Source organism: Myotis daubentonii, chromosome 1 (assembly GCF_963259705.1).
Source record: "Myotis daubentonii chromosome 1, mMyoDau2.1, whole genome shotgun sequence".
Taxonomy (NCBI): Eukaryota; Metazoa; Chordata; class Mammalia; order Chiroptera; family Vespertilionidae; genus Myotis; species Myotis daubentonii.
Genome location: NC_081840.1, coordinates 37,916,042 through 37,928,237, shown reverse-complemented (window position 1 = coordinate 37,928,237; position 12,196 = coordinate 37,916,042). Strand labels below are relative to the sequence as shown.

Below are 12,196 nucleotides of genomic sequence, written 5' to 3'. Positions count from 1 at the left end.
TGGCCTTAGGACTAAAAGCAAATTAATAAAATCTCAGTGGAAGTGTTGTGAGAGACTTCCAGGGGGGCTAACCTGATGGAGTTGAATGAGCGGGAATGAAGAAAAAGGGTGTACTTAAAAATTCTGCTCAGTTAAAAAAAAATATATATATATATGTACATATACATATCTGTGTATATATATACACAAACACATACACATATACACATGGTACACATTTAAAATTCTTATTAAAGTGACAATTTTAAAAGTTCAAATATCTAATTCCAACTTGAGGGGTGTAAGGGGAGGCGAAAAGAAGAGGATGTGGGAGGGCAGTTGATTTATTTCTATGAGCATCTTGATATGCAATGCTCATTTCCCTCTACCATTAAATCCAACTCGAAAAGGCTGACAAGGCTCGTATAAACTGCTTGTGAGACTCCTGTTGGCGTTTTGCACAGTGCCGAAGTTTTCCGGATAAAACAAGAGCAGGTTTTGGGGTCGTTTCACTTCGTAGAACCCAAGATGCCGGCCTTCCCGCTCCCAAATGTGCCTCGGATCTAACACGCAGGGTTTCAGAATTTAGGCTCTGTTACGTCGATTTCGGAGTGTGCCTTCTCTCTATGGCATCAGAAAACCTAACCCGAGTTTAGGACAGAGTTGGCCCCAGTACCTCTTTAGAATTTGCCGCAGAAAAGCGGGGACCGCTGGGACAGGTGGGCGGAGGAAACGCTCGTCGGGTACCAATTCCATGAGTCGGGGCGGTGCGAGTCATGGCCCCGCCCCTCCGAGAAGCCAATAGCTCGGGACGGGAGCGGGAGGGGCGGGGCGAGCCCTGCAGGCGACGTCGTGATTGGCACGCCGGCTTCCGCAGCCCGCGAGGCAGCCCCTTCCCGTGTATCAGAACCCCTGGCGAGTGCGGAAGTACAAAGTTTGTCCGCTGCGGGGCACCGTAGCGGCTTTATTCAGGGCGGAGCGGGCTGAGCTGGGCTGGGCGCTGGAGCCCAGTTCAGCTTTGGAGACCCCGATGGCTGCGGTGTTTTTGGTAACGCTCTACGAGTACTCGCCGCTTTTCTACATCGCGGTGGTCTTTACCTGCTTCATCGTGACCACCGGCCTGGTATTGGGATGGTAAGGGCCCCAGAGCTAAGGGCAAGGGAAGGAGGGGCGGCCAGCCAGGGAGCCGGGTTGCGGCGAGCGGCTGGGGGCATGGAAGCAGGGGGGCTGCGGCGCTGGAGCGCCTGGGGCTGTCGGGGAGCCTGTGCCGAGGGCTCCAAATGGCTCCGCGAGAAAAGCTAGGTAGACACTGCACCTGCGTGACTGCCCCGCATTACCGCCCGGTCCCCGCCGCTGCGGGCATGCGGGGGTGGCGCCGGATTGAAGTATTTCACCCAGCTTTGTTTCTGGGTAATAAAGCGTCCAGGAAGGGCCTGGTCTTGGATAGAGTACTTGTCCGCCAGCTTCTGCCCCAGATTGGGGCCTCCTGTGTGCCCCGTGTCCAGTCCCCTGCGGCGCAGCGCACACGTAACACGGACAGTAAACAAGGTTGATTGTTGTGCTTCTGAATTGAGCACTTGGCCTCGGGTACCTTGTAACAGAATTCCATTGTATCATGTTTAGAGAAGCCTCGCAGATAACAGCTAGTTGAGACGTTTTACTATATCCATTGATGAGAAAGATATGAGTTAGAATCTATAACTGTTAGATTTTGAAGAATGAGTGTTTTGAAAAATAAGTGGAGTAAAATATGTATGGTAGAGAATAGAAGGCATTCCAGAGAATACAACATGGGCTGAGGGGCAGAGGAGACATGTGTAAAATGAGTGAGGATTAACAACAACAAAAAATACCCTTTGATCACAATATATGTGCTTACTTTAAAGAAAGGACAGGAGCCCTTGTCATTTTCTGACAATGTGTGCTCTCTTTAGGATCTAAGCAGTTTTAACACTTTCACACTGCTCCCCAGTAGAGCATAAAACTCCTTGTGTGTGGTGGGGGAAGATTAAGACCAATTTTACACAGTTTGTTATTCTGGGCCCGTCAGATTTTATTGCTATCGTTCTTCAAGAAAGTTTGTAATTGGAATTAGGAAGCTGTTGCCCAGTGAGAGAAGCAGTGTTAACACAGGATTTTAGAATAACTACAATGTTAGTGTTATTCTTTTAAAGAAATGTAATTTTTCTTCACTAAAGAAAATAGGTGACTAGTTGATAATTGCATTATATCTTTACATTTTAATTTTCAATGGCCAACTAACGAGATGTTTTAGATATCTGTCTTTAGTAGTATTGCAGTGGTTCTCAACCTTCTGGCCCTTTAAATACAGTTCCTCATGTTGTGACCCAACCATAAAATTATTTTCGTTGCTACTTCATAACTGTAATTTTGCTACTGTTATGAATCGTAATGTAAATATCTGATATGCAGGATGGTCTTAGGCGACCCCTGTGAAAAGGTCGTTCGACTACCAAAGGGGTCGCGACCCACAGGTTGAGAACCACTGTTAAGTATTGGGAAGAGGAAAATGAGTGAACATCTTATTGGTAATGATAGCAGCATCTGTGTGTGAAGGGTAGTCAGGAACCTCATGTTTGTAGTGGTTAAGAGACAGACTTTGGTGTTAGACCTAGTTCAAATCCTGGCTCAGCCAAGTGTAAGATTTGGTTTGAAAACTTAATGATACTCTAGGTATGGTTTTTCAAAGGGAGGAAGCTAAGATAATTGTAGAACTTTTGGAATTCTGGGTGCAGGACTGCTAAGGCCAGAGACCCGGTTTGTGCTAGTAATTTTCATCCTGATTTGGGTCAAACCAGTCACTGATCTTGAGGCTAACTCAACTATTCTCTCCATCTGGGTTAGCTTTGTTCACCTAGATATATTTTTTACTAGCATTTATTTGCTAACCTAAGCCAAGGTCACAGATGCATTGAGTGGAAACAATGAAAACCATCTAGATTTCATTAAAACAACTTCCTAATAGTACCGCAGGCAGAAGGTAAACCCATTAATCCACTATGCTCTTCACCCTTGTCATTTTTTTTAGCCTCTCATAATATAATCCCTAGTGGTCATCTGTCTTCTCGCACATGGTTTTTACCTCAGTACGGCTCTGAGTTTCCTTCCCATTGCTTCTTTCCACCGTTCTTGTCCAGCTGCACTGTGTGGGAGTGGAAAAAGAACAGGAACTTCTGATTATTGGAATCTCAATAGCAATAGTAAAGAATCATGCAACTAGAAGTATGGTGTTTCTATTTAACTACACGGTGGGTTCTGTGAACCCTAGTATCCCACATTTATTAAACTCCTGCTATTTGCCATGCACTGTGCAGAAAACACACACACAGTTTTAACAGTTTCAAATAATCAGAAAGCCTAACTCTGTAGCCTACTCCCTGCTTCTTCTTGACTATGGGTTATTAAGCTACTAGAGGCCCGGTGCACGAAATTCATGCACAGTAGGATCCCTAGGCCTGGCTGGCAATCAGGGCTGATTGGGGCCTTCCTTCCTTCATTCCACACCCTCCTCCCCCTGGTGGTTAGTCATAGCTAGCGGTCAAACTCCCAGTCAGTAGAACTCCTGAGGGGACAATTTGCATGTTAGCCTTTTTTTTAAAAAAATATATTTTATTGATATTTTACAGAGAGGAAGGGAGAGGGATAGAGAGTTAGAAACATCAACGAGAGAGAAACATCGATAAGCTGCCTCTTGCACACTCCCCACTGGGGATGTGCCCGCAACCAAGGTACATGCCCCTGGCCAGAATCGAACCTGGGGACCCCTCAGTCCGCAGGCCGACGCTCTATCCACTGAGCCAAACTGGTTAGGGCTGCATGTTAGCCTTTTATTATATAGGATTGTCTCTTGGCTTGATATCACCATTATTGTACTCTGCTTTGTGAGTCTGAGGCAGAACCTCTAAACCTCATTTCTTCTTTGCTAGCTGGCTGCCCATGAGGCCAATAGGGGAGGGAGAATGGAAGGCTAGAGAACAAGAGGACCTGCCACTTCCTGTTTGATTCTTTTTCTTGTTTGTCTCACCACAGCAATAGTGCCTCACTCTGGCATTAACAGTCATTCCCAGTTTTTCCAGTTCAAGGTTTCCCACTTTCTTAAAACTAGCCTCATTGCAACCCTTCAAAGATATCAATACTCTTTCCTCAGATCTGAGTCCCAGCTCTATGGGGGTCCTTCTTCCAAATTTCTAGGCTCTAGTAACTCTTTTTTCTCTATTCCTTATTCTAAGAGTGATCGTTGCTTCCTATTGTTAGTACTTTTTTGATACTCAGTGTCCCTCTTTTGCCTTTTCAGTTCTTTAAAATCTGGCTAACATTTTTTTATATTAAACTAGAGGCCCGGTGCATGGATTCATGCACCAGTGGGGTCCCTGGACCTGGCCTACAGGGATTGGGCTGAAACCAGCTCTTCGACATCCCCCGAGGGGTCCCGGGTTGCGAGAGGGCGGCTCTCGGGTGACGCACCCCAGAATCGGGCTCCCTCCTCTCTGGTTCCAGTGCGTCACCCGAGAACCACAGCTGCCAAGTCACTGCAGCTCGGCAGCTCCTGCGTTGAGCGTCTGCCACCTGGTGGTCAGTGTGCATCATAGCTACCGGCCAGATGCAGATGGTCAAACGGTCAGCTGGTCACTTAGGCTTTTATATATATAGATTATCTCTGTTAAAATTACTGGTGTGATTTTGGTCTCCTGACTGGACTGATAAAAATGTCGATAAATTATTACTAAGAATGGGATCCTAGGGAGAGGGGCCTCAGAGATGGGGTTGGAGATTGGTATGGTCATTTCTTCAGTTCCTTGTCAATACATGGCATACATTGGCATCACAGTTAATAAAAATCACTCACTACTTTTGAGTGATTATGATACAACTAAAGGCCCGATGCACGAAATTCGTGCAAGGGGTGTGGCCCTCACAGCCCTGGCTGCCTCGTGGACCCGCCCCTCTGCCTCCCACCCACTGGTTGTTCTGGAAGGTCATTCTAATTAGCATATCAGCTCTTTATTATATAGGAAGATTTCTGAAGCAAGTGCTTTGGGGCAGCGGTTGCCAGCTGGTGGTCCATATGTGGCTAACGCACTTGACCAATATGGCAGTAATGATGACTATAAGGACTGAGGGATGGGTGGGATGGATACTTCTGAGATCACTAGAGCACTTAAGGGGGGAAAAGCACACAGACAAACTCAGGTCTTTTAACTCTCAGATCAGGTCTTAGAGAATGAGAGAGTTTCTGTGGTTCTAAAGCACTTTATCAGGTAGCCCCTGAGCTAAAAATTGAACACAGCTTTTATTGTGCTGGTAATAGCATTGCACAGCCCTGTAGATATCTCATTTAGGACACCGATTAGAAAGAAGTGGAGCCCTGAAACTTGGAATGGGAACATCGTAATAGACTTGAGCATCTGGAAACCCCACGTCACTCTGAGCCTTCCTTGTTGGTGGAAGCAGCCTGCTCTCCATGTCTGAGAAAACCAGCCTTCCCGTGTTTTATAATAATCTCGCCTAGGGCAGTTGCTTTGCATGAAGCACTGAGAAATATATTACTGAGGGGAGACTTATCCTTGGAAATCTCTGGCACCTGCCTTCTCTAGGCTATTTATGATGGTGAGAGATGCTGCCCTTAGGGCAGACTTCCTGACTTAAAGTCTAGTGGCAACACATAACCACAGAAGTCAAGGTGGACATGTTCCAAAATGGGTAAGGGAAGACAAAGCAGAAAATGTTTCGGCCTGCGGGGATCTTTGGCAGTGCGTAATGGATTACAATGTCCCTGGGAATAAAATAGATGGTGGCTTACTAAATGCTACATGAACTGCATAAAAGGAAAAACTCCAGGTCTGGAGCCAGAGATCTGACTTGGGTCACAACAATGGAGAGTGTGACCTTTCAGCCAGTTTCCAGGTCTAAACCAATCCATAGACTGGGAGCTTCTGAATGAAGGGGAGGTCAGGTCCCCTTGGGGAAGGACCCTATGTCCTCTAGTACTGCCACAAAGATATACTGTAAGTCGACCTTTCTCAAAGGCTATTGTCTCTCAGCAAATATGCTCTTCTCTACTCTGCTTTATGATACTGGGGCTGGGACTTGGCAAACCACATTTCTCTTGTGCTAGTTCCATATCTTCTTCCTCCTCAAGTTCCTCTTCTTCCTCCAGCCTTCCAGTCTCTTTCTTAAAAATTTGCTCCCCGCCGAAACCGGTTTGGCTCAGTGGATAGAGCGTCGGCTTGCGGACTGAAAGGTCCCAGGTTCGATTCCGGTCAAGGGCATGTACCTGGGTTGCGGGCACATCCCCAGTGGGAGATGTGCAGGAGGCAGCTGATCGATGTTTCTCTCTCATCGATGTTTCTAACTCTCTATCTCTCTCCCTTCCTCTCTGTAAAAAATCAATAAAAAATATATTAAAAAAATAAATTTGCTCCCCTTTCCTGGTCTACATATTTGCAACATTGGCCTTCACCCTGGCAGTGACAGTTGCCCCAAGTTGCAGCAGTTTTGTTTTTTTGTGGGTTTTTTTTTTTTTTTAGCTTATCATTTTTTCTCATATCTAGGACCAGCCTTATGGCATTCCTTCAGAGATATCAGCACCAGCTGGCCAGAACTGCTACCAAAACAGTCTGGGTCCTAGCTTCGGGGGGATCCCTTCTCTAAGTTTCTAACTTGTAATAATTCCCACTCTTTCCTTTATTTCTCCAACCCTAGGACAGTAATACAAAAGCATCTGAGATAGTTATAGATATAGCAGTGTTAGGACATAATTCAGATAAGGCAGGGATGAAAAACCAAAGAGCAAAGCCATTAACCTTAAAGGAAAAGGTTAATAACTTTGTGTTAAAATTAGGACACTGTTCATCAGAAGATACCATTATGAACTTGAAAAGGCAAGATGTAGAAGGGGTGAAGATAAATCCAACAAAGGGCTCATGTTCAGAATATATAAGGAATTTCTATCAATAAGAAAAATAAAGACAGACCAGTAGAAAAACAGGGAAAGAACTTCACAAAGGAAGATATTCAAGTAGCAATAAACATAAGAAAAAGTGCACAACCTCACTAGTCATTAGGGAAATAGAAATTAAAACCATACTGCAGTGCCACCATACATCTACCAGGATGGCCAGGATAGTCATTGCTGGTGGGAGTGGAAATTGATACCATCACATAGAATAGTTGTAAGCATTATCCACTAGAGTTGAAGAAGCACAGACGTTATGGCTGAGAAATTCCATCTCCAGGGTATACCTGGCAAATGCATGTATGTGCATGGAGAGCCTTGTATGAAAATGTTTATACATATTCATAATGGCCAAAATATGACAACATAAATGTCCATTACAATTAGAATGAATAAACAAATTATGACATGTTTATACAAAAGAATATTATACAGCCATAGAAATGCACTAAATATAGCTACATGGGTGAGTCTTCAAGCAAAATGTTGTAAAATCTACATATATAAAAGCCTAAGCGATGGTTCGACTGTTTGACCGGTAGCTAATGACGCACATTGACCACCAGGGGACAGACGCTCAACTCACAGGCATGAAAACATGGAACAGTCTGATGACTCTCAGAGGGAAGGGGGAAGGGGGAAAGACAGGAAGAGATTAATCAAAGATCTTATATGCATACTAGAGGCCTGGCTGCATGGATTCGTGCACCGGTGGGGTTCCTCGGCCTGGCCTGCAGGGATTGGGCTGAAACCGGCCGTCCGACATCCCCTGAGGGGTCCCGGATTGCAAGAGGCCCAGTGAACAAATCTGTGCACCAGGCCTCTAGTAGAAAATAAAAGTATACACAGCATACTTCCACTTACATATAAATTAAAAAACTAAAGTTATAGTAACAAGTCAATATAGTAGAGGGGGAAGGGGTAGTACATGGGAGGTGACATGAGACTTTTTGAATACATTATTTTTTTAAAAAATATATTTTATTGATTTTTTACAGAGAGGAAGGGAGAGAGACAGAGAGTTAGAAACATCGATGAGAGAGAAACATCGATCAGCTGCCTCCTGCACATCTCCTACTGGGGATGTGCCCGCAACCCAGGTACATGCCCTTGACCGCAATCGAACCCGGGACCCTTCAGTCCGCAGGCCGATGCTCTATCCACTGAGCCAAACCGGTTTCGGCCTGAATACATTATTTTGATTTTTAAGCTGAATAACAATTACTTTGTAATTCACTGAGCTATGTTTTGTGTACTTTTCTGAATGTATGTTATCCCTCACAGTAAAAAAAAGTTTTCATAAGATAAAAAGGCTAAAGATTGAGCAAGATTCGTAATATCAATTTTAAAAGACGTATATGAGTTAGATCAAGGACCTTAGGATATTAGAAAATGTAGACCCAAGATTATGCATGAGGCAGAGAAACAAAAATCTAGAGAGTTGAATTTCTTTTAATAATAGGTCAATTCTTTTTTTTTTTTTTAATATATTTTATTGATTTTTCTACAGAGAGAAGGGGAGAGGGATAGAGAGTTAGCATCGATCAGCTGCCTCCTGCACGCCACCCACTGGGGATGTGCCCGCAACCAAGGTATATGCCCTTGACCGGAATCGAACCCGGGACCCCTGAGTCCGCAGGCTGACGCTCTATCCGCTGAGCCAAACCGGATAGGGCAATAGGTCAATTCTTGATGTGATGCTGGGCCAAGCAGCCTTGGATATCCATGCTTTCAGAGAAGCAACACTTTACATCTCCGATTGTTTGTTTCATTCTGCAGTGTGTACAAAGCCAGATATGGTATATCTTCCTACAACAATGATTTTAAATAAAGATTTGAATAAATATTTTTATATTAAAACCAGGTACATCATGGAGAATATAAAGCATATTACAAAGGAATTTCATGTTGACAACAGGCTGCTTCCTGTACTTTTTCAAAGCCCTGCCTTTTGGAGTTTCTGGCTCCTACATTTTTAAGGATTCTTTAATTGCAATTTTTAGGTACAACATGATAAAGTACCTGAAATACTGTTCTTGAACCTACAGTAGAAATGGATACTATGAGATCTGGATTCTAGCTTTTAGTGTGAGTATAAGGAGCCAGACAGTGGGGGTAAAGAAAAAGGGTGGAGGAAGGTAGGGAAAATTAAAATTATATGCTGAAACCGGTTTGGCTCAGCGGATAGAGCATCGGCTTGCGGACTGAGCGGTCCCGGGTTCGATTGCGGTCAAGGACATGTACCTGGGTTGCGGGCACATCCCCAGTGGGGGATGTGCGGGAGGCAGCTGATCGATGTTTCTCTCTCATCGATGTTTCTAGCTCTCTATCTGCTGGGGTCCAACCCCAGCAGGTCCAGGGGTCCCCAAAGGTGTGGACGGAGTCGGTGAAGAGGGAATGACACAGAGGCAGCGTTCAGGTGATCATCATAGCCGGGTTCTCTTGTCAGGGTCTCCAGCCAGGTTTTGTAGCCAGTTCTCCAGCTAAGTTCTGTCTAGGATCTCCAGCCAGGTTCTGTAGCCAGGTTCTTCAGCCAGGTTCTGTCTAGGTTCTCCAACCAAGTTCTGTAGCCAGGTTCTGTCTCTAGGTTCTTCAGCCAGGTTCTCTCGCTAGGTTCTGTCTCTAGGTTCTGTCTCCAGTTTCTGTCCAGGATCTTTTGCCATGTTCTCTCCAGCGAAGTTCTGTCTCTAAATTCTGTGTAGGTTCTGTGTCTAGGTTCTGTATCTAGGTTCTGTGTGTGTTGTCTTGTTACATCTGTATTTATACCAGTTGATTCCAATCCTATCAATCTCTATTCCAAAGGTTAGGGCGTTTCTTATCTCCATTCCAGGGAGTAAAGATTATGTAGCTTAAGCATGATTGTTCGTAGTTAAAGTGATTAATTACCCGCCTGGCACTTAGTTAAGGGGTTTTATTCCCTCCCTAACTTCAGGGGAAAATCCCTACCTGGGGAAACAACCTTTCTCAGAGAGGTGACCTTGGTTAAAACACATAGTGCCAAGAAGGTGAGCAAACATATTAAGAACAGTATGCCATATATGCCAGGTCCCTTGAAACAGCAAGGATGGACAGGCTCCCGGCATCTATCTCTCTCCCTTCCTCTCGGTAAAAAATCAATAAAATATATTTAAAAAAAAATTATGAGGAAGAGGCCAGGGAATGTATGTATGTATCTTTTTAAAAATATATATTTGTATTGACCTCAGAGAGGAAGGGAAAGGAGAGAGAGAGAGAGAAACATCAGTGATGAGAATCATTGATCAGCTGCCTCCTGCATGTCCCACACTGGGGATAGAGTCCACAACCAGGCATATGCCCTGACAGGGAATCAAAACATGACCTGGTTTATAGGTTGACACTCAGCCACTGAGCCACGCTGGCCAGACTAGAGTGCTTTTTCTTCATTTGCTTTCTTTTTTTTTTTTTTTTTCCCAATCCAAGGGATGAAGGAAAGCAGGGGAAGGTGTTATTCTATGGCTGTTATAGAAAGGTTATGTCTTGTGTCCTACCACTTCACATTCCTGACTGAACCTCTAAAAGGCACTGGGGCAGTGGTGAGCAGTGGAGACAGAACCTATGGAGTAATTGACTCTGAGGATCAAAGAGAAGTTTCTGGATTTGTTTTTTTCTCTCTAGCCCAGTGGTTCTCAACCTTCCTAATGCCGCAGCCCTTTAACACAGTTCCTCATGTTGTGGTGACCCCCAACCATAAAATTATTTTTGTTGCTACTTCATAACTGTAATTTTGCTACTGTTATGAATCGTAATGTAAATATCTGATATGCAGGATGTATTTTCATTGTTACAAATTGAACATAATTAAAGCATAGTGATTAATCACAAAAACAATATGTAATTATATATGTGTTTTCCGATGGTCTTCGACGACCCCTGTGAAGGGGTCATTCGACCCCCAAAGAGGGCGTGACCCACAGGTTGGCGACTCACAGGTTGAGAACCTCTGCTCTAGCCCTTCTGCCAGCTCCTACGTCTACGCAGTCATCAACATTATCATTGTTAGCACTTATGTTGTGCCAAGCCCTGTTACAAACTTTTACACATGGGGTAACAGTTACACAGAGGTGGAGTGATTGCTTAAGGACATATTATGTGTCTTATTCCTGAATTTAGGAAGAAAGCAGTTTTTCAAGTATGAGGTTAACTGTACATTTTTTATTGCGCCTTTTTTTTTTTATCAGGTTAAGATCCTTTACATTTCTAATTTGCTGATGGTTTTTATCAGGAATGGACATTGGATTTTAGCTAGTGCTTTTTCTTCATGTATTGAGATAATCATATGTGGTTGTTTTTTTTTTTTTACTCTGTTTTTAATACGGTGAATTACATATAAAATTTTAATGTTACGCCAAGCCAGCCTTGCATTCCTGAGATAAAGCTCACTTGGTCATGATGTATTAATCTTTTTATATATTGTTGGATTTAATTTGCTAAGACTTTTTGCATCTATGTTCCTGAGTGATAATAGTCTGTAGTTTTCTTGTACGGTCTTTGCCCCTCCTCTGCATGTACATTAGACTGCTTGAACTTGTCCCTTACCTCACTGATATTTTGTTTTGTTGTTTTTCCCTCTGTGTTTCATATTATATACTTTCTGTTGCTAGATCTTCAAATTTACTAATATTTTGTTCTGTAATATCTTAATTTGCTATTAATCCCATTTAGTGTATTTTTCATCTCAAACATATTTTTCATCTTCAGCAATATATTTGGACCTTATAATCCATATCTCTGTATAAAATGCTCAATCTTTACTTATCTTCTTTAAAAAGTATAGTTACAACAATTATTTTGATGTCCTTGTCTACTTATTCTGGTATCTGTATTGTGTCATTTTTGGGGATTTATTTCTATGATTAGTTTCTCTTCATTGTGGGTCATATTTTCCTGCTTCTTTGCATGCCTGGTAATTTTTAATTGAACACGAAACATTGTGCATTTTACCTTATCTGATGCTGGATGTTTGTTTCCTTTTTTTTTTAATTAAAGATTTTTTATTGATTTTTACAGAGAGAGGGAGAGAGAGAAACATCGATGTGAGAGAGTAACATTGATTGGCTGACTCCTGCACGCCCCCTACTGGGGATTGAACCTGAAACCTGTGTACATGCCCAGACCAGGAATAGAACCAACCACCTTTCAGTGCACAGGACAACACCCAACCAACTGAGCCACGCTGGCCAGGGCTGATGTAGATGTCTCTATTCATATAAATATTCTTGA

At 43.4% G+C, this 12,196-nt stretch overlaps 1 protein-coding gene across 3 annotated transcripts in view; it reads left to right on the top strand.

The window, feature by feature from the left end:
• Positions 1–893: 893 nt before the first annotated feature.
• The window catches only part of CGRRF1 (cell growth regulator with ring finger domain 1), a 31,977-nt gene continuing 20,674 nt past the window's right edge, over positions 894–12,196 (top strand). For 2 of the 3 annotated variants that reach the window (XR_009452896.1, XM_059695540.1), the window contains exon 1: positions 895–1,113. Coding sequence is in view for 2 of the 3 variants with exons in the window: in XM_059695540.1 (XP_059551523.1) it covers positions 1,010–1,113 (104 nt within the window). In the remaining variant the exon portion in view is untranslated. Of the gene's footprint in view, positions 1,114–12,196 lie in introns of all 3 variants that reach the window. The other variant, XM_059695555.1, reaches the window with a different exon arrangement.